Raw genomic sequence first — 26742 nt, 5'->3', positions numbered from 1 at the left:
GAGATCGAGACCATCCTGGCTAACACAGTGAAACCCCGTCTCTACTAAAAAATACAAAAAATTAGCCGGGCGCGGTGGCGGGCGCCTGTAGTCCCAGCTACTCGGGAGGCTGAGGCAGGAGAATGGCGTGAACCCGGGAGGCAGAGCTTGCAGTGAGCCGAGATCGCACCACTGCACTCTGACCTGGGTGAAAGAGCAAGACTCCGTCTCAAAAAAAAAAAAAAAAAAAAAAAAAAAAAAAAAAAATTAGCGGTGCCTGGTGGCATGTGCCTGTGGTCCCAGCTTGTTGGCTTAGCTAGGAGGATCACCTGAGCATGGGAGGCAGAGGTGACAGTGAGCCAAGATCGCACCACTGCACTCCAGCCTGGGTGACAGAGCGAGACCCTGTCTCAAAATAAATTAAAAAATAAAAATAAAAATAAAACCAGGCCAGGCGCGGTGGCTCATGCTTGTAATCCCAGCACTTTGGGAGGCCGAGGGAGGTGGATCACGAGGTCAGGAGATCGAGACCATCCTGGCTAACACGGTGAAGCCCTGTCTCTACTAAAAACACAAAAAATTAGCCGGGCGTGGTGGCGGGCACCTGTAGTCCCAGCTACTCCGAAGGCTGAGGCAGGAGAATGGCGTGAACCCGGGAGGCGGGGCTTTCAGTGAGCAGAGATGGCACCACAGCATTCCAGCCTGGGAGACAGCAAGACTCCATCTCAAAAAAAATAAAAAAATAAATAAATAAAACCAAACCTTGATGATGGCCATGGCGGGGGGTGGGGATGGGGTCGGGGGCATCTGGCTATGACTGGGGAACTCATTTGGTTTTGCTCCTCTCCTATTTTTTGGTAGAGACGGGGTCTCTCTTTGTTGCCCAGGCTGGTCGCCAACTCCTGGGCTCAAGCGATCCTCCTGCCTCGGCCTCCCAAAGTGTTGGTATTGCAGGCCTGAGGCACTGCGCCTGGCCTGTTTGTTTGTTTTTTTCAGACGGAGTCTCACTCTGTCGCCCAGGTTGGAGTGCAGTGGGGAGATCTTGGCGGCTCACTGTTTTATGTAAATTTTCGGTGTCGCAAAAGAAGTAGCACTCGAATGTAAACTTTTCTCAGCTGCGAAATTTACTTCTATAGAAGGGGGCATCTCATAGATGGAGCAATGACGAGCGCCTGTAAAGGGAGGGGAAGACGTTCTTATTCCTGACGCAGGTAGCCCCTACTGCTGTGTGGTTGCCGTACTTGTTTTGAGACAGAGTCTCACGCTGTCACCCAGGCTAGAGTGCAGTGGCAGAATCTCAGCTCACTGCAAGCTCCACCTCCCGGGTTCACGCCATTCTCCTGCCTCAGCCTCCTGAGTAGCTGGGACTACAGGCGCCTGCCACCACGCCCAGCTAATTTTTTGTATTTTTTAATTTTTTATTTTTTTATTTTTTTTTTATTTTATTTATTTATTTATTTTTTTTGAGACGGAGTCTCGCTCTGTTGCCCAGGCTGGAGTGCAGTGGCGCAGTCTCGGCTCACTGCAAGCTCCGCCTCCCAGGGTCACGCCATTCACCTGCCTCAGCCTCTCCGAGTAGCTGGGACTACAGGCGCCCGCCACCACGCCCGGGTAATTTTTTGTATTTTTTAGTAGAGACGGGGTTTCACTGTGGTCTCGATCTCCTGACCTCGTGATCCGCCCGCCTCGGCCTCCCAAAGTGCTGGGATTACAAGCGTGAGCCACTGCGCCCGGCCTAATTTTTTGTATTTTTAGTAGAGACAGGGTTTCACTGTGTTAGCCAGGATGGCCTCGATCTCCTGACCTCGTGATCTGCCCCTCTCGGCCTCCCAAAGTGCTGGGATTACAGGCGTGAGCCACTGCGCCCGCCTTTTTTTTTTTTTTTTTGAGATGGAGTCTGGCTCTGTCGTCGAGGCTGGAGTCGAGTTGCTCGATCTTGTCTCACTGCAACCTCCACCTCCCGGGTTCAAGTGATTCTTCTGCCTCAGCCTCCCAAGTAGCTGGGACTACAGACACAGACTGACACACCCGGCTAATATTTTGTATTTTAGTAAAGACAGGGTTTCACCATGTTGCCAAGGCTGGTTGCGAACTCCTGAGCTCAGGCAATCCACCCGCCTCGGCCTCTCAAAGTGCTGGGATTACAAGTGTGAGCCACCGCACCCAGCCTACACTGATAATTTATAGCAAACTTTACTTTTGTTGAAAACCTTGCGAGTTTGGGATTTTAATTATCCTTTGCTATTAATAAGACTTCATTCAGTCTAATATATATATATATATGTATAAGCCACTTCAGGCCAGGCACAGTGGCTCATGCCTGTAATCTCAGCACCTTGGGAGGCTGAGGAGGGCGTATCACAAGGTCAGGAGTTCAAGACCATCCTGGCCAACATGGTATAACTCCGTCTCTACTAAAAATACAAAAATTAGCTGGGCGTGGTGGCTTATGCCTGTAGAGGCCGAGGCGGGCGGATCATGAGGTCAGGAGATCGAGACCATCCTGGCTAACACGGTGAAACCCCATCTCTACTAAAAATACAAAAAAAATTAGCCGGGCGTGGTGGCAGGCACCTGTAGTCCCAGCTACTCGGGAGGCTGAGACAGGAGAATGGCGTGAACGCGGGAGGCAGAGCTTACAGTGAGCTGAGATAGCGCCACTGCACTCCAGCCTGGGCAACACAGCAAGACTCTGTCCCCCCCCGCCCAAAAAAAATAAGCCACTCCAAAGGCATACTTAGAATTGGTATAGATGGTTCCTTCCTGGTTGTGTAAGTACTTTAAGGCGTGGCTGAGTGCAAACAGCTCACATGCTTGAGCAGACCAATTATTAGGAAACTTTCTTAACTCTATTTTTTTATTTTTTATTTTTTGAGACGGAGTCTTACTCTGTTGCCCAGGCTGGAGTGCAATGGCGCAATCTCAGCTCACTGCAACCTCCACCTCCTGAGTTTAAGCGATTCTCCTGCCTCAGCATCCTGAGTAGTTGGGATTACAGGTGCTCGCCACTACGCCCAGCTAATTTTTGTATTTTTAGTAGCGACGGGGGTTTCACCATGTTGACCAGGCTGCTCCCGAACTCCTGACCTCAGGTAATCCACTCGCCTCAGCCTCCCAGAGTGCAGGGATTACAGGTGTGAGCCACAGAGCCCGGCCTCTATTTCCACAAGACTTTTTCCTGTTAGTTACTGATTACCCATTGTGTCTTTTTCCTCAAATCACCTGGGAGGAACTGTCTCTAAATAAGTGTTGTCCCATAATGCACTACGGCCGTCCGTGGGTTACCACATTAAGGATAGTTGTCAGTGGCCTCCATGCCTTTGGGGGTAAGTATTTCTTTTTTTTTTTTTTTTTTTTTTTTTGAGACCGAGTCTCCTTCGTTGCCGAGGTTGGAGTGCAGTGGCACTGTGTCGGCTCACTGCAACCTCCATCTCCTGGGTTCAAGCAATTCTCCTGCCTCGGCCTCCCGAGTAGCTGGGATTACAGGCGTCCACCACCATGCCCAATTAGTTTTTATATTTTTAGTAGAGATGGGGTTTCACCATGTTGGCCAGGCTGGTCTTGAAGTCCTGACCTCAGGTGATCCGCCCACATCGGTCTCCCAAAATGCTGGTATTACAGGCGTGGGCCACCGCACCCAGCTGCTCTGAGTTTTAAAAGAATGGGGCACATTGCTTTTTCTTCACTACTTGTATCTCTCCTTTTCTCTCTCTCTTTAACTCTGTCTCTCTGTCTCTGACTTTCTCTGTTCCCTCTGTCAGTCTCTTTCCTCTAAGATTTTTTTTCCTTTCTCTTAGAATCTCTTCTATAGGCTTATTTTTCTAGTTCTCTTTTGTAATTTGTGGTTAATATCTGGCCAATTGTTAGTGACAAATTTCTTGCCCAAGAGGATCCTCGACACCTCGACCAGCATATTTTCTCATTTGTTCTTTTAATCTAAAAAAAAATGTTATAGGCCCTTTATCTTTTCCTTGCTGTATATTAAATATTCGGGTAAGCTTCTGGGTTCAGGGCACGGATTCTTTAATCCCATTTATGATTAACTCCCCAAGGTCCTGCATATTTTCTCAATGGGCCACCGCGCCCGGCCAGAAGTTTGTTTTTTTTTTTTTTTTTTTTTTTTGAGACGGAGTCTGGCTCTGTCGCCCAGGCTGGAGTGCAGTGGCGCGATCTCGGCTCACTGCAAGCTCCGCCTCCCGGGTTCACGCCATTCTCCTGCCTCAGCCTCTCCGAGTAGCTGGGACTACAGGCGCCCGCCATCACGCCCGGCTAATTTTTTGTATTTTTAGTAGAGACGGGGTTTCGCCATGGTCTTGATCTCCTGACCTTGTGATCCACCCGCCTCGGCCTCCCAAAGTGCTGGGATTACAAGCGTGAGCCACCGCGCCCAGCACAGAAGTTTTTTATGGTAAAATTTTATGATGGGAAAACTGTCATCCCAGAAAATTTTGAGACCTGTTGCTTAGGCCTCAGCAGCTCGGAGAATATGTACTTCCGTCCCAGGACACCCAAACATCGACCTGTGTCGATTCCCCACTGGGAACAAAATAACTGAGGATGTTGTGAGATGCTTGCCCTCGTCACCCTGAGCTTGTTGGCTGCTATCCGATTCTTATTCATTCCCTTTCTTGCCTGCATGTGCTTGATAGCAGATCAATGACAATAGCCACTGGAAGCTTAGGAAAAGCGTATGTGCTGGGCGCGGTGGCTCATGCCTGTAATCCCAGCACTTTGGGAGGCCGAGGTGGGAGGATCATGAGGTCAGGAGATCGAGACCATCCTGGCTAACACGGTGAAACCCCGTCTCTACTAAAAATACAAAAAATTAGCTGGGCGTAGTGGCACACGCCTGTAGTCCCAGCTACTCAGGAGGCTGAGGCAGGAGAATGGCATGAACCCGAGAGGCGGAGCTTGCAGTGAGCCGAGATAGCACCACTGCACTCCAGCCTGGGCGAGAGAGCGAGACTGTCTCAAAAAAAAAAAAAAAAAGGAAAAGCAAATGTAACATGATAAAATGGACACTTTAGCCATCGCCTGACTGTGTTGAATTGGGAAAGAGCCTCCTGCCATCCACGTGGGATGGCCTTCCTGATGTGGCTCTCCAAGATGGTCCCTGGGGGGATAAAACCCCACAAATACATCAGGCCATGTGCTGGGGATGGGGCATCGTCACACCAGGTCTGAATAGGAAGGAGGATGGGGAGGCAGGGCTGGGGGCTTTGAGGTCGAGGCGTGGCCGTGGATTCCAGAAAGCCCCTTGGCTGGTGTGCATGCCTGCCCAGCGGCATCCGCGTATCCTAACACCTGCCCTCCGTCGCCCTGAGCCCGCAGGCCATGTCAAAGGACGCCCTGAATCTGGCGCAGATGCAGGATCAGACACTGCAGCCGGAGCAACAGTCTAAGCTCAAAGTGAGTGGAGCCCGTGTGGGCGGGGAGGCCAGGGCACACATGGGGTTCGGGCGCAGAGATTGGTGGGGCTACTGCCGGTGGGTAGGGCCGGGGGCGTGTACATGGGCAGCAGTGGGACCCAGGGCCGAGCTTGGGCGCCTCATTTCACAGAAGGAAACAAGGGGAGGTGAGAGACTCTGCTGCAGTGCCGCCCGAGAGGGAGGGCCGGTGTTGGTGAGGGCGTCTGGTCGTCCCGAGGGCCTGGGTCTTCTTGATGTTCTCACCTCATTTCATTACACTCAGCAGGATTTTTTTTTAAAATTATTATTGTACTTTAAGTTTTAGGGGACATGTGCACAATGTGCAGGTTTGTTACATGTGTATACATGTGCCATGTTGGTGTGCTGCACCCCCATTAACTTGTCATTTAGCATTAGGTATATCTCCTAATGCTATCCCTCCCCCCCCCTTTTTTTTTTTTGTTGAGATGGAATCTCGCTCTGTCGCCCAGGCTGGAGTGCAGTGGCGCGATCTCCGCTCACTGCAACCTCTGCCTCCCGGGTTCAAGTGATTCTCCTGCCTCAGCCTCCCCAGTAGCTGAGATTACAGGCACCCACCACCACGCCTGGCTAATTTTTGTACTTTTAGTACAGACGGGGTTTCATGTTGGCCAGGCTAGTCTTGAACTCCTGACCTCAAGTGATCCACCTGCTTCGGCCTCCCAAAGTGCTGGGATTACAGGCGTGAGCCACCACGCCCGGCCCATCACCTTCAGTCCTGAGCTCACAGGCAGGGTTCACATGTTGGCTGTTGTGGGCATTGTAGCTTTAACGTTTAATTGGCAGAAGACAGAGGCTTCCTTAAGCGCAGCCTGAATCAGGGCAGTGGTGTCGGGAGGTCGGCTCCGCAGTGGCCCTTGTCAGGGAAGCCACAGTGGGGGCTGTTTCTGCCACTGGGGAGTTTGGGTCCCTGAACCCAGCCCCTCAGCGACTGCCGTCCCGGCCGATGTCACCCGTGTCTGCGTCAGGGTGTGGTGTCTGCAGGCCCCCAGGTTCCCGGGACACTTGGAGCCCTTCGGTCCTGGGGCGGACACAACCTCTGGATTGGTGTTGAGCATTTTTCTGGTTTTAAAGGCTTTTCTCTTTTTCTGCGGCTTCTCAGCAACTTGTCAATGAGGAGAATTTACGGAAGCAGGAGGAGTCCATGCGGAAGCACCATCAGACCTTCTTGGAGTCCATCAGGTGAGCGCTGCCGAGGCCCAGGCCAGCCGCAGACGGAGCCCCCGCAGGTGTGAGTCGCTGGTCCCAGGGCGCTCTCCAGCTCTCCCAGGCCTGGCCGCCATACGCTGGCTCCTTGGTGGGGGCACTGCCTCTCTGTCCTGGCAGGACTGGGCTGCTGTGTCACGGCCTCACCCTCAACCTGCTCTTGCTGCGTGACGCGGGTCTTTGTTTCCTTCCTGGTCACACCACTGCTTTCCCCGCAGGACAGCTGGCACCTTGTTTGGGGAAGGATTCCGTGCCTTTGTGACCGACCGGGACAAAGTGACAGCCACAGTAAACACGCGTGTGCCAGGCAGGGCTGCCAGGTGGCTGTGGGGCAGCTTGTGGGGGCCTCCTGGAACCCCGCGTCCTGTCCCCGCATCCTGTCCCCGCGTCCTGTCCCTGCGTCCTGTGCCCGGGTCCTGTCCCCCCGTCCTGTCCCCCCGTCCTGTTTCCGCGTCCTGTCTCCACGTCCTGTCCCCGCGTCCTGTCCCCGCGTCCTGTACCTGCGTCCTGTCCCCGGGTCTTGTCCCCCCATCCTGTCCCCGCGTCCTGTCCCCGGGTCCTGTCCCGCGTCCTGTCCCCGGATCCTGTCCCTGGGTCCTGTCACCCCATCCTGTCCCCGGGTCCTGTCCCCCGTCCTGTCCCCACGTCCTGTCCCCCCATCCTGTCCCCGGGTCCTGTCCCTGCATCCTGTCCCCCCATCCTGTCCCCGGGTCCTGTCCCTGCATCCTGTCCCCGGGTCCTGTGCCCCCATCCTGTCCCCCTGTCCTGTCCCCACATCCTGTCCCCGGGTCTTGTCCCCGTGTCCTGTCCCTCCCGGCTCTGCACAGGCCCTGTAGCTCTCCCAGCACGGAAGAAGCCCAAACTGGACCTGCTGGTGGGGGCTGCTCCTCCCTCCTTGAGCTGGGAGAAGAAAACGCAGTTGCCAGTCTGGGCCACACGGTGAGACCCCATCTCTACACATGGCACGTGCGTGTAGTCCCAGCTACTCAGGAGGCGGAGGTAGGCGAATCACCTGAACCAGGAGGCAGAGGCTGCAGTGAGCCGAGATCTCGCCATTGCATTCCAGCCTTGGGACAGAGCAAGGCTCCTTCTCAAAAAAAAAAAAAAAAAAAAAAAGAGAAAAAACAGAAGGCAACCCTGACTCCATTTTGCAAAAACCTTCTTTATTCCTTATAAAATCCTGAGAGTTCGAAGTTCACAGAGTCCTCTCTTGTTTACAGCCTCACTCTTCTGTGCCCAGGCTCCGGCCTGCTGTGGTGGCCCACCACGTCGCACATGGCTACGTCCTCTGTCATCCCCTCCGCCCAGCACACAGTAGGTGCCTGGCACTCAGTGGGCACTTGCTCTGCCGTGGTGCCGACGCCTAGTGCTATGACTGCAGCGCCTGCCGGTAGCCTCGTCAGTGTGACGGTGAATGTAGCAGGTGGTGTTGCCGCCGTGTTGTTGAGACGGTGTCACGTGAGGACATGAGGGAGCTGCTTAATGCACCCTTGACTTTTGTTTGTATTTAGAGACAGGGTCTCACTCTGTCTCCCAGGCTGGAGTGCAGTGGCGCCACCTGGGCTCACTGCAACCTGTGCCTCCCGGGTTCAAGTGATTGTCCTGCCTCAGCCTCTTGTGTTGCCAGGATTACAGGTGCAGGTCGCCATGCCTGGCTAATTTTTCTATTTTGGTGGAGACAGGGTTTCACCCTGTTGGCCAGGATGGTTTTGAACTCCGGACCTCAGGTGATCCATCTGCCTTGGCCTCAGAAAGTGCTATGATTGCCGGGCGCGGTGGCTCACGCTTGTAATCCCAGCACTTTGGGAGGCCGAGGCGGGCGGATCACGAGGTCAGGAGATCGAGACCATGGTGAAACCCCGTCTCTACTAAAAATACAAAAAATTAGCCGGGCGTGGTGGCGGGCGCCTGTAGTCCCAGCTACTCGGAGAGGCTGAGGCAGGAGAATGGCCTCATTCTCAAAAAAAAAAAAGAAAGTGCTATGATTACAGGTGTGTACCACCGTGGTCGGCCAATTTTTGTATTTTTAGTAGGGATGGGGTTTTACCATGTTGGCCAGGCTGGTCTCGAACTCCTGGCCTCAATTGATCAGCCCATCTTGGCCTCCCAAAGTGCTGGGATTACAGGGATGAGCCACCAGGCCTGGCATAAAACTTTTTTTTTTTTTTTTTTTGAGACGGAGTCTCGCTCTGTCGCCCAGGCTGGAGTGCAGTGGCGCAATCTCGGCTCACTGCAAGCTCCGCCTCCTGGGTTCATGCCATTCTCCTGCCTCAGCCTCTCCGAGTAGCTGGGACTACAGGCATCCGCCACCACGCCTGGCTAATTTTTTTTTTTGTATTTTTAGTAGAGACGGGGTTTCACCGTGGTCTCGATCTCCTGACCTCGTGATCTGCCCGCCTTGGCCTCCCAAAGTGCTGGGATTACAAGCGTGAGCCACCGCTCACGGCCATTTTTTTTTTTTTTTTTTGAGGTGGAGTTTCGCTGTTGTTGCCCAGGCTTGAGCGCGATGGTGTGGTCTGGGCTCACTGCAACCTCTGCCTCCCGGGTTCAAGCGATTCTCCTGCCTCAGCCTCCCAAGTAGCTGAGATTACAGGCATGTGCCATTATGGCTGGCTAACTTTTGTATTTTTAGTAGAGATGGGGTTTCTCCATGTGGGTTAGGCTGGTCTTCAACTCTCGACCTCAGGTGATCTGCCTGCCTTGGCCTCCCAAAGTGCTGGGATTACAGGCCTGAGCTACTGCTCCCAGCTGGCCTAATTGATTTTTAAAACAACTTAGAGATTTGGGGTTAGCCTTGTTTTCCAGGAATAAAGTACGATTTTTAGTGGCCAAGAATGTACCAGAGGGTGTGGCCCTGTGACGTATCCAGCTGGGTCTGCCCAGGGCCCTGCTCAGCGACCGGGGCTTTGTAGGATTTATGCTGCCACTTGCAGAGAAAATGGCCCTGAGTGAGGGCGCTATGACTGCCCCACCTGCCTCCTGTAACCGCGTGGCTGTGGGCTTCGGGGCTGGGAATTGGGGTTCTGTGGGGCCAGCACACGGCCCTGTGCTTCTCCTTCGGGCGGAGAGAGGGTGGGGGCAGCCCTGTGTGTCTCCCACTCTAGGAGGGAGGGTGGGGTCGGTGCGCCAGTGCGGTGTCTCTGCTGCAGGTGGCAGGGCTGACGCTGCTGGCTGTCGGGGTCTACTCAGCCAAGAAGGCCACGCTTGTCGCTGGCCGCTTCATCGAGGCTCGGCTGGGGAAGCCGTCCCTGGTGAGGGAGACGTCCCGCATCACGGTGCTGGAGGCGCTGCGGCACCCCATCCAGGTAGCGGCGCGGGCCTGGCCTTCCCTGAGGGCAGTTCCTGGCTGAGTCCCTTCTGCCCCACGAGCACAGCCCACGCACACCCTCCCGTCCCTTCCCTTTTCCCGGATAACGGGCACCCGCACGCTGCATCAAGCGTGGGTTTTCCTGTCCGGCGCTGTACCTTAGGGGTCTGCATCAGTGAGACCCTTACCCGTCTGCCTCGGTCTCCCCTGCTCAGGGCTCTTGATGGGGCCTGGGAGCACATCAGGGTCCTTGCAAGTCCCAGGACTTGGGTATGTGGCCGTCTGTCGGGGAAGCTGCTGCAGGCTATGGTGTCTGGCGGCCTCCTTAGGGAACCGCGCCACTTGCCAGCCCCCGAGGTGCCTGCTCTCCACACGGGGATGGTGGGGTCTCCACAGGTCACTCGGTGGGTGGTTAAGAAAATAAAAGCTGGGGCCAGGCGCGGTGGCTCACGCCTGTAATCCTAGCACTTTGGGAGGCCAAGGCGGGTGGATCATGAGGTCAGGAGATCGAGACCATCCTGGCTAACAGGGTGAAACCCCCTCTCTACTAAAAAATACAAAAAATTAGCCGGGCGTGGTGGCGGGCGCCTGTAGTCTCAGCTACTCCAGAGGCTGAGGCAGGAGAATGGCATGAACCCGGGAGGCGGAGCTTGCAGTGAGCCGAGATCGCGCCATTGCACCCCAGCCTAGGGGACAGAGCAAGACTCCGTCTCAAAAAAAAAAAAAAGAAAAGAAAAGCTGGCCGGGCGCGGTGGCTCACGCTTGTTATCCCAGCACTTTGGGAGGCCAAGGCGGGTGGATCACAAGGTCAGGAGATCAAGGCCATCCTGGCTAACACACAGTGAAACCCTGTCTCTACTAAAAAAAATACAAAAAATTAGCCAGGCATGGTGGCGGGTGCCTGTAGTCCCAGCTACTTGGGAAGCTGAGGCAGGAGAATGGTGTGAACCCAGGAGGCGGAGCTTGCAGTGAGCCGAGATCGCAGCACTGCACTCCAGCCTGGACGACAGAGACACCGTCTCAAAAAAAAAAAAACCGATAAGGAACCGGAAAATGCCCCTAATCCCAGCAATAGCTGCCTGGTCTCCTGGCGGGGTGGGGTTCCAGCTCCGGGCCGGTCCTGGCTGTGCTTCGGGGCAGCTCCGTTTCTGTGTGTTACGGAGCGTGTCTGTGCATTGGTGGCTGTTCCGTGGCTGTGGCAGGTGCCCCAATGGCGCTTCCCCTTCCCCTCCCCCTCCGCAGGTCAGCCGGCGGCTCCTCAGTCGGCCCCAGGACGCGCTGGAGGGTGTTGTGCTCAGTGTAAGTCGGTGTGCCTGCGACCGGGGAGGCGCAGGGAGGGGACCCCGGAGCTGGGCCGGGCTGTGGCCCTTGCTGGGGCTCGTGGTGACACCCAGGAGCTTTTGGCTCCTGAGATGCGACTGCTCCGATTGTGCCGGGGATAGATAGGCTGCCCGTGAGCTGGGCAGCTTCCCGAGAAGCGAAGTCCACACAAGGGCATTCCCACAGCCCCTGTCCCCGAGGCTTCCGTGGGCACTGAATGTGTCCCCCAAGCCCCCGTCTTCCCCGGCAGCCCAGCCTGGAAGCACGGGTGCGCAACATTGCCATAACAACAAGGAATATCAAGAAGAACCGGGGCCTGTACAGGAATGTCCTGACGTACGGCCCACCAGGCACCGGGAAGACGCTAATCGCCAAGGTGAGAGCGCCTGGCTGCGCAGGTGGGCCAGGGGCCGCTGGGGTCTCACCTGCCTGCAGGTGTCTGAGGGGCTCAGCCACCTGGGGAATGGACCCCCCCTTAGGCCTTTGCCCACCCTCATGTAGGCTCAGGGTGCTGGTGTGGGCAGCAGCGCCTCCCATCATCTAGGCAGGGGACGTCTCCTGTCTGGCAGGCTGTGACTTCCAAGCAGGGATGCCAGGCAGGGATGCCGGGCAGAGCCTCCACACTCCAGAGGCAGACGTAAAATCTGTTCTGTCTCCCCTCACCCTTCCTGTCCAGAAACTCGCCCTGCACTCAGGCATGGACTATGCCATCATGACAGGCGGGGACGTGGCCCCCATGGGGCGGGAAGGCGTGACCGCCATGCACAAGCTCTTTGACTGGGCGAATACCAGCCGGCGCGGGTGAGACGTCCCCACAGCTTGCACCAGGCCCTTCGCTGCAGGCCAGCAGGCTGCCTTCTGGGAAGGGGTTCCAGGTGGCTTTCAGGGACCTTGTGATCTTTCTGCAGCTCTGCCCTTGGGGCCACGCAGGAGGCCCGGCGGAGGGTCCCTCGGAGGGAAAGTCCCCTGAGTGTGGACCCTGGTAGACACGAGGTCGCCAGCGTGCGGAGAGTGCCAGTGGGATACTTGGCTCAGGGCAGAAGGGAGGTGGATGGGTGCAGGGGGAGAGGGGTCTTCACAGCTGCGGGGGAGGCTCCTCCACAGCCGCCCTCCCTCCAACACTCGTGCAGGTGGGCGTGGGCACCGGCTCCTTTTTGTAGAACCATTTGAAAGTTAGCTGAAGACAGCATGGCACGCACCCTTCAATAGGTCCCACAGTGACCCTGCGCAGGGCACGGCTCGGGCACCCTTGCGGTCTCAGCTGTCCTTGTTGGCACCACGATCCTCATGGCCGGCACCCTCCCTTCTGGCCTTTGACCTTTCACTTTAGAAGACCCTGCCTCTGGCGTGGACTCTGAGGGGCCACCAGTGCTGCACTTTGCTGGGTGGGGGTGAAGCCTGCGGGGCAGAGTCTGTCATCCTGTGTGTGGTTGGTTGGTGTGGGGGTGAAGCCTGAGGGGAAGAGTCTGTCCCCCGTGTGTGGTTGGCTTCCCAGGGCCTTCTGAGGCCAGGCCATGGTCAGCTGCCCAGAGGCCACGACTTAGGGCTCTGATGGGGCAGAGGCTGCATCCCCTGGGGATCTGCCTGCTTGGCCTGCTCCCGACGCTGCTGTGGGCCGCTCCTGGCGTCACTCTTGCCCCGCTTGGCCTCCCCCTCGTTCACAGCCTCCTGCTCTTTGTGGATGAAGTGGACGCCTTCCTTCGGAAGCGAGCCTCTGTGAGTGACACTAAGCCTCTGTCTGGCCACAGTGCGGTGGTGGGGTGGGTGCGGCTGTCATCCTGGGCCGGGCCGCAGCCCACTGCTCAATTTCTTTTTCTCTAAGTTTTGTGTGAAAAACAGCACTTTTGGCTGGGGGCGGAGGCTCACGCCGGTAATCCCAGCACTTTGGGAGGCTGAGGCAGGCGGATCACGAGGTCAGGAGATCGAGACCATCCTAACACAGTGAAATCCCATCTCCACTAAAAATACAAAAAAAAATTAGCCAGGCGTGGTGGTGGGCGCCTGTAGTCCCAGCTAGTCAGGAGGCTGAGGCAGGAGAATGGCGTAAACCCAGAGGCAGAGCTTGCCATGAGCTGAGATTGTGCCACTGCACTCCAGCCTGGGCAACAGGGCGAGAGTCCGTCTCAAAAAAGCAAACAAACAAACAAACAAAACAAAAAAACAGCATTTTTTTAAGGTCAGCTTAAAGTTAAGGTTTGGATTTTGAGGGTTTTTTTGTTTTGTTTTGTTTTTGAGATGCTATCTTGCTCTGTTGCCAGAGTGGAGTTCCATGGCATGATCTCGGCTCACTGCAACCTCCGCCTCCTGGTGCAAGCAATTCTCCTGCTTCATACTCCCAAGTAGCTAGGATTATAGGCACCAGCCACCACACCCAGCTAATTTTTGTATTTTTAGTAGAGATGCGGTTTCACCATGTTGGCCATGATGGTCTAGATCTCCTGACCTCGTAATGCACCCGCCTCAGCCTCTCAAAGTACTGATATTACAGGTCTGAGCTACTGCATCTGGTCTATTTTTATTTTTATTATTTATTTGAGACAAAGTCTCGCTCTATCCCTTAAGCTGGCTTGCAGTGGCACAATCTTGGCTCGCTGCAACCTCCGCCTCCTGGGTTCAAGCTAGTCTCCTGCCTCAGCCCCTTGAGTAGCTGGGATTACAGGTGTTTGCCACCATACCCAGTTAAATTTTTTGTATTTTTAGTAGAGATGGGGTTTCACCATGTTGATCAGGCTGGTCGAGAACTCCTGACCTCAAATGATCTGCCCACCTGGCCTCCCAAAATACTGGGATTACATGTGTGATCTACTACGCCCAGCCATACAGTTATTAAGACAGGGTCTCTCTCGCCCAGGCTGGAGTGCAGTGGCACGATCATAGCTCACTGTTGACTCAACCTCTGGAGCTCAAGTAATCCTCCTGCCTCAGCCGCCCGAGTAGCCGTGACTGCAGGGGCACAGTGCAATGCCTGGCTGATTTTTTTTTTTTTTTTTTTTTTTTTTTGAGATGGAGTTTCGCTCTTGTTGCCCAAGCTGTAGTGCAATGGTGCGATCTTGGCTCACCGCAACCTCCGCCCCCTGGGTTCAAGCAATCCTGCCTCGGCCTCCCAAGTAGCTGGGATTACAGTCATGTACCACCACGCCCGGCTCATTTTCTATTTTTTTTAGTAGGGACAGGGTTTCTCCATGTCAGTCAGGCTAGTCCTGAATTCCTGACCTCAGGTGATCCGCCTACCTCGGCCTCCCAAAGTGCTGAGATTACAGGCGTGAGCCACCGTGCCCGGCCCCAGCTAATTTTTTTGTAATGTTAGTAGAGATGGAGTTTCCCCTCGTTGCCCAGGCTGGGCTCGAACTTCTGAGGTAAAGAGATGCTCCCGCCTTGACCTTCTTAAGTTCTGGGATTACAGACATGAGCCCCCACGCCCAGTCAGGGTTGTTGTTTTTGTTTTTTTTTTTTTTTGAGACAGCCTCACTCTGTCGCCCACACTGGAGTGCAGCGGTGCAATTTCAGCTCGCTGCAACCTCTGCCTCCCAGGTTTAAGTGATTCTCGTGCCTCAGCCTCCCAAGTAGCTGGGACTACAGGTGTGCCACCACGCCTGGCTAATTTTTGTATTTTTAGTAGAGACGGGGTCTCACCATGTTGGCCAGGATGGTCTCAAACTCCCTACGTAAGGTGACCTGCCCGCCTCGGCATCCCAAAATGCTGGATTACATTCATGAGCCACCGCCCTTGGCCCTGGTCAGGCTTTTGAGTTTAGATCCATGAAAGTGTCGCCACGTCCCTGCTCCCTGCAGGAGGGAGGCCTGTGGGACTTTCTGCTGTGGCTGTTTACAAGGCTTTGCTCCTGGTGCCTAAGGCTGGAACCTTCTCTCTGCAGGAGAAGATAAGCGAGGACCTCAGGGCCATCCAGCACACATTCCTAAACCACACGAGGCAGCGCAGCAACAAGTGAGGGAGCCCCTCGGGTCCTGGGCCCCCGGGCAGGGCTGTGCAGCCATTGCCCTTGGTTCCCACTGAGGGACCTGAGGGGCCCTGGCTCACAGTGCTGGGCAGCTGCCGTGGCCTCAACGTGCCCACCTCGGATGTCCCCTGGGAACGGCCCAGCTCAGGACAGCACGGGGTGTCACTGAGGAACATGCGGGGGCCTCCCGGGCAGAGCTGGGGTCAGTCCTGTCCTCACAGCCCCGTGCGCCGCCCCAGCTTGCGGGTCCCTCTGCCTCTAGGTTTCTGCAGTCCTGTGCCTGCAAGGGAGGTGGTCTGATTGAGGCTCTGCTGGGTCTCCCTTGGAGGGTGTGGGTGCCCTGGGGTGGGAGATGGAGACACGTTTGCTCCCGCGGGAAACTGGGCACGAGCAGGTCCTGTGTGTCTGGGCGAACCTGGGACCTTGGTCCCCGCCCGGATGCTGGCCGGGGTGCACCCTCCAGGCTTGGGCCCCACCCGACTTCGTGTGGCCTCTGTGGGCTGCCGCCCAGAGGTCCCCAGTAGGGTGACCGCCCTATGTCCAGGCTCCCTAGTCCCTCCCAAATCCCTTAATTTTGAGTTTCCTTGGTCTCCTGGGACCCTCCAGCCCCAGTCACGTGTCACACGGAGGCTCACATCCTGCCGGTCGGCCGTGGCTGACTCCTCAGACGCATTGGGCTTGCTGGCTCAGCTGCTGCCAGTAGACGCTCCCTGGAGCCCTGACTCAGGTCCTTCTGCGAGAGGCAAGGCTGGGGCCCTGCTGAGCCTCCGCTGAACCCGGGCCCTCGAGGTCCTGCTCCTGGATCGCGTGGCCGTAATTTTTTTTTTTTTAGACGGAGTTTTTGCTTTTTCTGCCCAGGCTGGGGTGCAATGGCGCGATCTTGGCTCACTGCAACCTCCGTCTCCTGGTTTCAAGCGATTCTCCTACCTCAGCCTCCCAAGTAGCTGGGATTACAGGCATGCGCCACCACACCTGGCTAATTTTTTGTATTTTTTCTTTTTTAGTGGAGATGGGGTTTCACCATGTTGGTCAGCTGGTCTCGAACTCCAGACCTCAGGTGATCTGCCCGCCTCGGCCTCCCAAAATGCTGGGATTACAGGCGTGAGCCACCACGCCTGGCCAGCATGGCCGTAATCTTGACATGGACTCTGGGTCCCGCATCTCTGCTCCGAGCACAGCGGGGCGCAGGCAGCAGGAGGGAGTGGTGTTCCCAGCGCTGCCTATCAGGCTGGGTGAGGGTCAGCAGGAAAGTGCCACACAGGGCGAGAACAAAGGCCCAGGAAGCTGGGTGTGGGGACAGCTGGGCGTGGTGGGGCCCGCAGGCGGGTGCCAGGGCTGTGCCCGCATCCTCTGGGTGTTTCCTGTGCTCACAAGCTGCCGCTTTAGATTCTCCCAGAAAGTCTCCCTGAGGGGGCTGAGGAGCCCCCGTTCCCCTCGGGACAGCTCAGCCGGCAGCCCCAGCGTTTCCTTCCCCATCGCTGTCCCACAGATTCATGCTGGTCCTGGCCCGCTGCCACCCGGAGCAGTTCGACTGGGCCATCAATGCCTGCATCGACGTGATGGTCCACTTCGACCTGCCGCAGCTGGAGGAGCGGGAGCGCCTGGTGAGAATGTATCTTGACAAGTATGTTCTTACGCCGGCCACAGAAGGAAAACGGTTAAGTGTCCCGCCCCACCCAGCCCCCGTCCAGGGGCCCTCGGTCAGGGTCCACCCCTGCTCCTGTTCTCCAGACACACCCAGCAGGCCCTGTCTCCAGGGTGGGAACCACCTCCCTGCCCTGTGGTTTCCTGCAGGAGCCGCGTGGACCAAGGGTCCCAGAGGCCGCATCCAGGGAGGTCTCCACCCTTTCTTCATCCCCACCTGAGAACAGCCTGGTGGCATGTCTTCTGGCTTGGAGGCACAGTCCACTATCACTTACAAACCTTTAATTATTTTTTTTTTTTGAGGTGAAGTCTCGCTCTTGTCCCCCAAGCTGGAGTGCAGTGGCACAATCTCAGCTGACTGCAACCTCCGCCTCCTGGGTTCACACGATTCTCCTGCATCAGCCTCCTGAGTAGCTGGGATTATAGGTGCCCACCAGCACGCCCAGCTACTTTTCGTATTTTTGTGGAGATGTGGTTTCACCATGTTGGCCAGGCTAGTCTCCAACCCCTGACCTCAGGTGATCCGCCCACTTCAGCCTCCCAAAGTGCAGGGATTACAGATGTGAGCCACTGTGCCCGGCCTCTTTTACGTCCCTCTTCACTACGCGGAGGGCTGTGAGGAAATCCTGTGCCCTGGCAGTGAGGGGAGGTGACGTGGAGTGTTGCTCTGAGACCCCATGTTGGGACTGGAGGGAGAGGCTCCTCATGGTCCACTGCTGGCTGCTGGCCTGGCCTCCCTCCAGCTGCCACACCCGGCCCTGGCGCCTCATGGTGTGGGGCGCGGCTCCTGCTGCAATGTGCCTTGAAGCCTTCAGGCTCCCTGTTGCTGGCAGTGGATGCAGCAGGCACCGTGGGCAGAGCCCTCCGGGTGATGAGGGGCCCTGGCGCCACACACCGGCTGCCTCGGGAACACTCCAGATGAGCCCAGGCTGCTCCACTTCTTGGCGTCCCCAGGGCCCCGGTTTCTGAGTCCTTCTGTGCACCTGACCTAAATTTCTGCTGTCTCCAGTGACGACAAAAGCTGCTCTGTTCCAAAGAGAGCCTGGTTCTCCCCTGCCGACCCCTCGGCTGCCGCCTGCTCCATGCCAGCCCAGCTGTCTGGGCCTCGGTTTCTCTATGCCGTCACCTGCCCTGGGCTCCCCCCACCCCCATGGCTGCTCGTAGCCTTGTAGCCTTGGCACCATGACTTGGCTTCTGTGGCCTCCAGGCAGACGCTTTTGCTAGAACTCAGGGCTCCGCCACTGCCAGCGTAACGGCCATGTGCCCTGTGGGTGCTGAGTGGGCAGGGCTGGTGTGAGGAGGGGGTGCGGCCATCTCCAGGCCCCACAGCTGCCCCCTTCCTGCTCAGCCCAGGCCTGGCTTGCATCAGGGAGGGGGCGGAGCTTGATTGTCACAGGTAGAGAGTCCCTCCCAAGAGGGCATCTGGCATGGGTATCCGCCTGGCTGCCTGTTTTCCGGCCTCCACCTCATGGTGTGGGAGCTGCTGCCTCGGCTAGCCCACTTGGGAACTCCTTCCCCAGGCATCTGAAGCTGGCCCAGTTTGACTACGGGAGGAAGTGCTTAGAGATCGCTCGGCTGACGGAGGGCATGTCGGGCCGGAAGATCACACAGCTGGCCGTGTCCTGGCAGGTGAGTCAGGCTCGGGCGCGCCCACCCAGACGGGAGCCCAGCTGCTGTGGAGATGCTTGGCTGCGCCAGGCCTGTCCCAGCACCGGTGTCATGTGGGAGCTTCTCTTGAGGGGTTTTCGGTGCACAGATGTGACACAGGGCCCCCGCCCCAGTTGGGCCACTCCACGCAGTGGCGCGCATCTGCTCCAGCAAGAAGGGTGGGGCCATGTCGGTGGCTGATGGTCACAGGTCAGGAAGCCAGTGCGGCATCCTAGTAGCTTGGGCTCTGCCAGGTGGGGCGGGAGGCTTCTGATGCTCACCTTGGTAGACAGGCACCCTCCGGTGTGAATGGTCATCAGGACAGGCCCTGTGTGAGTTTGGTGGTGGGGGTTAAGGGACGTTGTGTTTCTTGGACCAAGTCCGTTCGCTTGGTCCTGCTTGATGGGCCCAGACACACAGGTGGGAGTGGCCTCTAATTGTCCCACAGCCAGTTGTTCCTCGGAGGCACCCCTTCTGCAGCTCCACGGCTGCCCCAGGGCCAAGGAGCTGGGACGCACAGGAGTATGGGTGTGGACATCCAGAAAGCTTTGGTCTTTGGGGGTTGCTGGAAAAGCAAAACCAGGTCTGTGGGGCAGAAGGCGCCCTGGCCATGCACAGGCATCGCCGCCTCTGGGGTCCACAGAGTCTGTGTGACAACCTGGTCCCTCGATCCAGCAGCGCTTTAACGTATGACAGCTTAATGAAGTAGCCAATTACCTTGATTTGAACGTTGGAGCCGAGGTATGTAGGGAGCTGTATTAGTCAGTACAGGCTGGGTTATGCCGCTGTGACAAAGAGCCCCAGATCTCAAACCCCGTCCTTGTGGGTTAGCTGAGGTCTCTGTTCCAAGCCATCCCCACTTGGAACCAGGTCTGTTTCCATAACTAAGAAAGCAGAGGCCAGGTATGATAGTGGCTGATGCTTGTATTCCCAGCATTTGGGGAGGCCAAGTCAGTCAGATTATTTGAAGCCAGGGGTTCAGGACCAGCCTGGAAAGCAAGGCGAGACCCCATCTCTACAAAAAATAAAAAATTAGCTGGACCTGGTGGCGCATGCCTGTAATGCCAGCTGCCTGGGAGGCTGAGGTGGGAGGATCACTTGAGTCAAGGAGGAGGAGGCTGCAGTGAGCTGTGATTGTGCCACTGCACTCCAGCCTGGGTTGCAGAGCGAGACCCTGTCTGGAAAAATAAGGATCATTTGGACTGGGCGTGGTGGCTTATGCCTGTAATCCCAGCATGCTGGGAGGCCCAGGAGAGAGAATCACTTGAGGCCAGGAGTTCGAGACCAGCCTGGCCAACATGTCGAACTCCAGCTCTACTAAAAATACAAAAATTGGTCGGGCATGGTGTTGATGCATGCCTATATTCTCAGCGACTCGAGAGGTTGAGGCAGGAGAATCACTTAAACCCAGGAAGTGGAGGTTGCGGTGAGCTGAGATCATGCCACTGCACTCCAGCCTGAGCAACAGAGTGAGACTCTGTCTCAAAAAAAACAAACAAACAAAAAAAACAAAACAGGAGTGTGGTCCACTGCTCAGCCTGCCATGCCATAACCGCTGGGGCATGTGTCCCCACAGCTCTGAAGGCTAGAAGCCCAAGGTCAGGGTGTCAGCTCGGTCCCTCCCTGTGGAGTGTTCTTTGCTGGGTCCTCATGTGGCAGAGAGAGCAACTCAGCTCTCTCTGGTGTCCCTTATAAGGACACTCATCCTGTACTGCTCACAGCGGTGGTGGTGAGCCACCACGCCCAGCACCAACTTTGTCCTTCAAGAGTTTTTTCTTTTTGTGCCGGGCACGGTGGCTCACGCCTGTAATCCCAGCACTTTGGGAGGCTGAGGTTGGTGGATTGCCTGAGGTCAGGAGTTCAAGACCAGCCTGGCCAACATGGTGAAACCCTGTCTCTACTAAAAATACGAAACTTAGCTGGGCATGGTGGTGTGTGCCTATAATCTCAGCTACTCAGGAGGCTGAGGCACGAGAATTGCTTGAACTCTGGAGGCAGAGGTTCCAGTGAGCTGAGTTGGTGCCATTGAACTCCAGTCTGGGCTATTCAGGATCCCTTGAGATTCCATATGAATTTTAGGAATGGTTTTCCTATTTTTGTAAAACATAATTGGGGTTTTAACAGGGATCGCATTTAGTCTCTATGTTGCTTTGATGTCTCTCAGCAATATTGTGTGGTTTTCTTTTTTTGTCTTTTTGAGACGGAGTCTCACTCTGTCGCCCAGGCTGGGGTTCAGTGTTGCGATCTTAACTCACTGCCACCTTCGCCTCCTTGGTTAAAGTGATTCTCCTGACTCAGCCTCCTGAGTAGCTGGAATTACAGGCACACACCAACATGCCTGGCTAATTTTTGTATTTTTAGCAGAGACGGGGTTTTGCCATGTTGGCCAGGCTGGTCTCGATCTCCTGACATGAGGTGATCCATCTGCCTCTGGCTCCCAAAGTGCTGGGATTCAGGTGTGGGCCACCACGTCTGGCCAGTTTTCACTGTACAAGTCTTTCACCTTCTTGGTTAAATGAATTTCCAAGTATTTTATTCTTTCGGATGCTATTGTAAATGGAAATAGTTTCATAATTTCCCTTTCAGATTGTTCATTGTGGGCCAGGCATGGTGGCTCACGCCTGTAATCCCAACACTTTGGGAGGCCAAGGCGGGTGGATCACGAGGTCAGGAGATCGAGACCATCCTGGCTAACGAGGTGAAACCCCATCTCTACTAAAAATACAAAAAATTAGCCAAGCGTGTCGGTGGGCGCCTGTAGTCCCAGCTACTTGGGAGGCTGAGGCAGAAGAATGGGATGAACCCAGGAGGCGGAGCTTGCAGTGAGCCGAGATCATGCCACTGCACTTCAGCCTGGGTGACACGGCGAGACTCTGTCTCAAAAAAAAAAAAAAAAAATTCATTGTTGGTATGTAGAATTGCAGCTTTTTTTTTCTGTTGATTTTGTTTCCTGTAACTTTGCTGATGTCACGGGGTTGTTTTTTCCAATATGGATTCTAGGATTTTCTACATATAAGATGATATCATCTGAGAACAGGTGATTTTTACCTCTCCTTTTTCAGTTTGGATGACTTTTCTTTTTCTTGTCTAATGGCCCTGGCCACAACTTCCAGTGGTATGTGGAATAGAAGCAGTAAAGCATTCTTACCTGGTTCCTTACTCAGAAGAAAAGCTTCCAGTTTTTCACCACTGAGTATGTCACCTGTGGGCTTGTGATATACAGCCTTCATTGTGTTTAGGGCGTATCCTTCAATTCTTGGTTTGGTGAGTGTTTTTATCATAAAAGTGTGAGGTGGGCAGATCACCTGAGGTCGGCAGTTTGAGGCCAGCCTGACCAACATAGAGAAACCCGTCTCTACTAAAAATACAAAATTAGTTGGGCGTGGTGGTGCATACCTGTAATCCCAGCTACTAGGGAAGCTGAGGCAGGAGAATCGCGTGAATGCGGCAGGCAGAGGTTGCACTGAGCCGAGATTGTGCCATCACACTCCAGCCTGGGTAAGAAGAGCAAGATTCTGTCTAAAAAAAAAAAAAAAAAAAAAAAAAAAAAAAAAAAATGTCCAGGCGTGGCAGCTCTTGCCTGTAATCCCAGCACTTTGGGAGGCTGAGGTGGGTGGATCACAAGGTCAGGAGATTGAGACCATCCTGGCTAACATGGTGAAATCCTGTCCCTACTACAAATATAAAAAATTAGCTGGGCGTGGTGGCAGGTGCCTGTAGTCCCAGCTACTCAGGTGGCTGAGGCAAGAGAATGGCGTGAACACAGGAGGCGGAGGTTGCAGTGAACCGAGATGCCTGGGCAACAGAGCGAGACTTGATCTCAAAAAAAAAAAAAAAAAAATTTTTTTTGTATTTGGCCAAATGTTTTTCCTGCAACAGTTGAGAGGGTCATGTGGTTTCCTTCCTCTACTCTGCTAATATTGATTGATTTTTGTATGTTGAACATTTCATATGAGGAACATTGATTGATTTTCATATGTTGAACTATCCTTGCATTCCAGGAATAAATCCTGCTTGGTCAGGGTGTAGAATCCTTTTACTATACTGCTGAATTCATTTTGCTGGCATTTTGTTGAGGACTTCCCCAACAATGCTCATCAGGAATATTGGCCTGTTATTTTTCTTGTGGTGTCTTTGTCTGGCTTTGATATGAGGGTAATGCTGGCCTCCTAGGATGAGTGAGGAAATGTTCTTCAATTTGTCCAAGAGTTTGAGGAGTGGTGCTGATTCTTCTTAATGTTTTGTGAATTCACATGGAAGACATCAGGTCCAGGTCTTGTCTTTGACCTTTTATAGTTTGAAGATTTTAGGTTCCCAGAAAAGTTGCAAGGGTAGCACAGAGAGCTACCTGGGCCTTGCCACATGGTGAACATCGTGTGTCACTGTTGGCCCCACCCAGGACTGGGTCTTGCCCCAGAATCCCACCCAGGAGGCCACGTGACATTTAGCTGTCACTGCTGGTGGGCTCCTGCCAGGTCCCGTGCTTCCTGGAGGGGTGGCCCCGTGAGCATCGGCTCAGCCCCTTTCCTCCACTGGGCCCTGGGTGAGGTGCAGCCACTCGGGTGGACCCCGAGGGTCCCTGTACCTGTTTGCCCTCTCTTGGGTGGGCTCAAGACCAAAAATGATGTTGAGCAGTCTTGGGCCCCTGATGCGTAGTGGTGGTCCGGCTCTGGTCAATGTCTCCCCACACTGGCTCTTGGCGAGGGGTGGGCACTGGCAGAGGGGATGGGCACCACGTGGTCATCCCCATGGCAGGTTCCGTCGTGGTGATGGTGTTGTGGGAGGATGGTGTGCTGCTGCCCCTGCACCCTGTGAGATGAATCCTGCCTCTGGGAGGCACAGCCGGGACGGGGCGAGGGACCCACTCAGCTGTCCGGGAAGGGTCCCCTGCCCTGTGCTTCCTCCAGGCGTCCTGGTGCGCTCCTGAGCACGGTGCCCAGTGTGGGTCCCCACACCCTCACCCTGACCCACGGGTGTCTCCCCGTGGGGACTCCATGCCCTTTGCTGGCAGTGGAATGGAGAGTGACCCGTCCGTGGCAGAAGGGCTGGACCTGAGGCTGCCTGAAGCCACACCGAGGGCCACAGCTCCAGCAGCTCCAGCCTCCGCGTGCTAGATGCCAAGCCCTGTGACCAGGAGGACAGGGAGGTGGGGGCAGAGGTGGCCTTGATGTCCCAAGGTGGGCAGTGGCTGCTTCTGCCCTGGAGGTCTCTGAGTGTCAGGGTCTGAGGGTCTGAGGTGCACTGTGACCCAGGGGGGACTGCCTGGCCACGGCTGAGACACGCAGAGGGTCTGCAATTCCCCTGCCTCTCGGGAGCTGCCCTGGGTCTGCAGTCAGTGGGTCTCGGCCTTGGGCTTTGTATTATTAGAAAGTCATTGAGCAGCAGCAGTGCTGAGGACGCAGGCAGGGCTGTGGGCACTGCAGGGGCCGCCCCCGGTGTCCACACACGTGCTGGGCTCTGCTGAGGTGCGGGAAGCCTGTGTTTCACCCTGAGGCCGTCCTGGAGCCCCTGGTTTGGCTTCTCCCCACCTCGGGGACCTAGTGTGCATTTGGGGTGGGGGGTTCCCATGGCGGCCTCCCTCAGCTCCCTCTCTCCCCACTAGGCCATGGCCTATGCCTCCAAGGACGGGGTCCTGACCGAGGCCATGATGGACGCCTGCGTGCAAGACTTTGTCCAGCAGTACCAGCAGATGATGAGCTGGCTGAAGGGGGAGGGGCCTGGGCCCGAGGAGGAGCAACCGTCATCCTGAGTCCATGGGGAGACCACACCTCACAGAGCCTGGCCAGGGACCCCTCCCACCCCTACCTTTCCAACCCCGCACATTTAGGAAATACTCCCCGTAATAAAGTCCCACACGCGCCGCACCGCTGTGTCTGTCTATTGGCTGATGCGGGGCGGGGTTTGGGGCCCCCTATCGCCCCCTGGGGTCAAAGGTGACAGAAAAGGCAGAGGCTGGAGCTTTATGGAGAATTTAACTACAGAGGGGTGGGCTTCACATGAGGTGCCTGCCACGGCGGGGCCGGGTGCCTGAATGCCGCCCAGGACAGGCTGCCCGTGCCCCATCCTGCGGCCGTGCAGATGCGGGTGCCCCTTCGCCTCCCTCCCCTCCGCCAGAGCTGGCTCCGGCCAGACACATGATGGACGAAGTGCACGGGAAACAGACACAGCGGCTTCAAACAGATGCCGCCCCTGCCCCCGCTTTGCAGCTAGTCCCTGCAAACCTTGATGATGGGGCCAGCTGGGCACAGTGGCTCATGCCTGGAATCTCAGCGAGGCCAAGGAGGGTGGATCACCTGAGGTCAGGAGTCCTCGACCAGCCTGGCCAACATGGTGAAACCCCATCTCTCCTAAAAAAAAAAAAAAATTACAAAAATTAGCTGGCCGTGGTGGCAGGTGCCTGAAATCCCTGGTACTCAGGAGGCTGAGGCAGGAGAATCACTTGAACCTGGGAAGTGGAGGTTGCACTGAGCCGAGACCATGCGATTGCACTGCAGCATGGGCAACAGGAGTCAAAACTCCCTCTAAAAAAAAAAAAAAAAGGCCAGGTGGCACTTGGCAGTGGTCCCACCCAGCTTCTTGTCTTGGCTTGCAGGCTGAGATAGGAGGATCACCCGAGCATGGGAGGCAGCGGTTGCAGTGAGCCAAGATCGCACCATTGCACTCCAGCCTGGGTAATAGAGTGAGACCCTATCTCTAAATAACCAAAACCTTGATTACAGCCATGGGGTGGGGTTGGGGCGTCTGACTATGGCTGGGGAACTCATTTGGTTTTTCTCCTCCTCTTCTATTTTTTTGGGTAGAGACAGGGTCTCTTTGTTGCCCAGGCTGGTCTCGAACTCCTGGGCTCAAGCAATCCTCCTACCTCGGCCTCCCAAAGTGTTGGGATTACAGGCTCGAGCCACCGTGCCTGGCCTGTTTTTTTTTTTTTTTGGCGAAGGAGTCTTGCTTGCTCAGGGTGGAGTGCAGTGGTGTGATCTCAGCTCACTGCAACCTCCACCTCCAGGATGTCAGGCCTCTGGGCCCAAGCTAAGCCATCATATCGCCTGTGACCTGCACTTATACATCCAGATGGCCTGAAGCAACTGAAGATCCACAAAAGAAGTGAAAATAGCCTTAACTGATGACATTCCACCATTGTGATTTGTTTCTGCCACACCCTAGCTGATCAATGTACTTTGCAATCTCCCCCGCCCTTAAGAAGGTTCTTTGTAATTCTCCCCACCCTTGAGAATGTACTTTGTGAGATCCATCCCCTGCCTGCAAAACATTTCCCCTAACTCCACCGCCTATCCCAAAACCTGTAAGAACTAATGATAATCCCACCACCCTTTGCTGACTCTTTTTTTTTTTTTTTTGAGACGGAGTCTCGCTCTGTCGCCCATGCTGGAGTGCAGTGGCTCGATTTCGGCTCACTGCAAGCTCTGCCTCTCGGGTTCTCGCCATTCTCCTGCCTCAGCCTCTCCGAGTAGCTGGGAGTACAGGCGCCCACCACCACGCTCGGCTAATTTTTTTTGTATTTTTAGTAGAGACGGGGTTTCACCGTGGTCTCGATCTCCTGACCTCGTGATCCGCCCGCCGCGGCCTCCCAAAGTGCTGGGATTACAAGCGTGAGCCACCTCGCCCGGCCCTGCTGACTCTTTTTGAACTCAGCCCGCCTGCACCCAGGTGAAATAAACAGCCTTGTTGCTCACACAAAGCCTGTTTGGTGGTCTCTTCGCACGGATGCACATGACACAGGGTTCAAGCAATTTTCGTGCCTAAACGTCCGGAGTAGCTGGGATTACAGGCGCACACCACCATGCCCAGGTTAATTTTTGTATTTTTGGCAGAGACGGGGGTTTCACCATGTTGGCCAGGCTGGTCTCAAACTCCTGTTTTCAGGTGATCTGCCCACCTCGGCCTCCCAAAGTGCTGGGATTACGGGTGTGAGCCACCGCGCCTGGCTGGCATTTTCTGGCTTCTGTTTTTCTTTTTTTTTTGAGACAGTCTCACTCTGTCGCCCAGGCTGGAGTGCAGTGACGAGATCTCGGCGGCTCACTGTGTTATATGTAAATTTTCTGTGCCGCCAAAGAAGTAGAACTCGAATATAAACTTTTCTCAGCTAGACAATTTACTTCTATAGAAGGGGGCATCTCATACATGGAGCAATGGTGAGCGCTTGGACAAGGGAGGGGAAGGGGTTCGTATTCCTGACGCAGGTAGCCCCTACTGCTGTGTGGTTCCCCTGTTGGCT

General features: G+C 55.5%; 1 protein-coding gene across 3 annotated transcripts; it reads left to right on the top strand.

The window, feature by feature from the left end:
• The first annotated feature begins 4890 nt into the window (after positions 1–4890).
• On the top strand, positions 4891–24373 carry ATAD3C (ATPase family AAA domain containing 3C). Of its 3 annotated transcripts, none has more exons than XM_055262646.2 (12): positions 4896–5388; positions 6529–6608; positions 6851–6920; positions 9782–9937; positions 11182–11238; positions 11510–11635; positions 11936–12060; positions 12924–12975; positions 15135–15205; positions 16708–16875; positions 18383–18491; positions 24112–24373. In XM_055262646.2, exons 1-12 carry the CDS (start codon positions 5314–5316, stop codon positions 24256–24258), a joined length of 1236 nt encoding a protein of 411 aa, XP_055118621.1. In that variant the 5' UTR covers positions 4896–5313; the 3' UTR covers positions 24259–24373. The 3 variants fall into 3 exon arrangements, with proteins under 3 accessions (XP_063488138.1, XP_055118621.1, XP_055118622.1); XM_055262647.2 differs by having other exon boundaries at positions 9782–9940; XM_063632068.1 differs by lacking the exons at positions 11936–12060; positions 12924–12975 and having other exon boundaries at positions 4891–5388; positions 6851–7571; positions 16708–16842.
• The last annotated feature ends 2369 nt before the right edge of the window (positions 24374–26742 follow it).

The sequence above is a fragment of the Symphalangus syndactylus genome, chromosome 22, assembly GCF_028878055.3.
Source record: "Symphalangus syndactylus isolate Jambi chromosome 22, NHGRI_mSymSyn1-v2.1_pri, whole genome shotgun sequence".
In the NCBI taxonomy this organism is placed as follows: domain Eukaryota; kingdom Metazoa; phylum Chordata; class Mammalia; order Primates; family Hylobatidae; genus Symphalangus; species Symphalangus syndactylus.
This window is presented reverse-complemented; position numbering and strand designations above follow the sequence as displayed.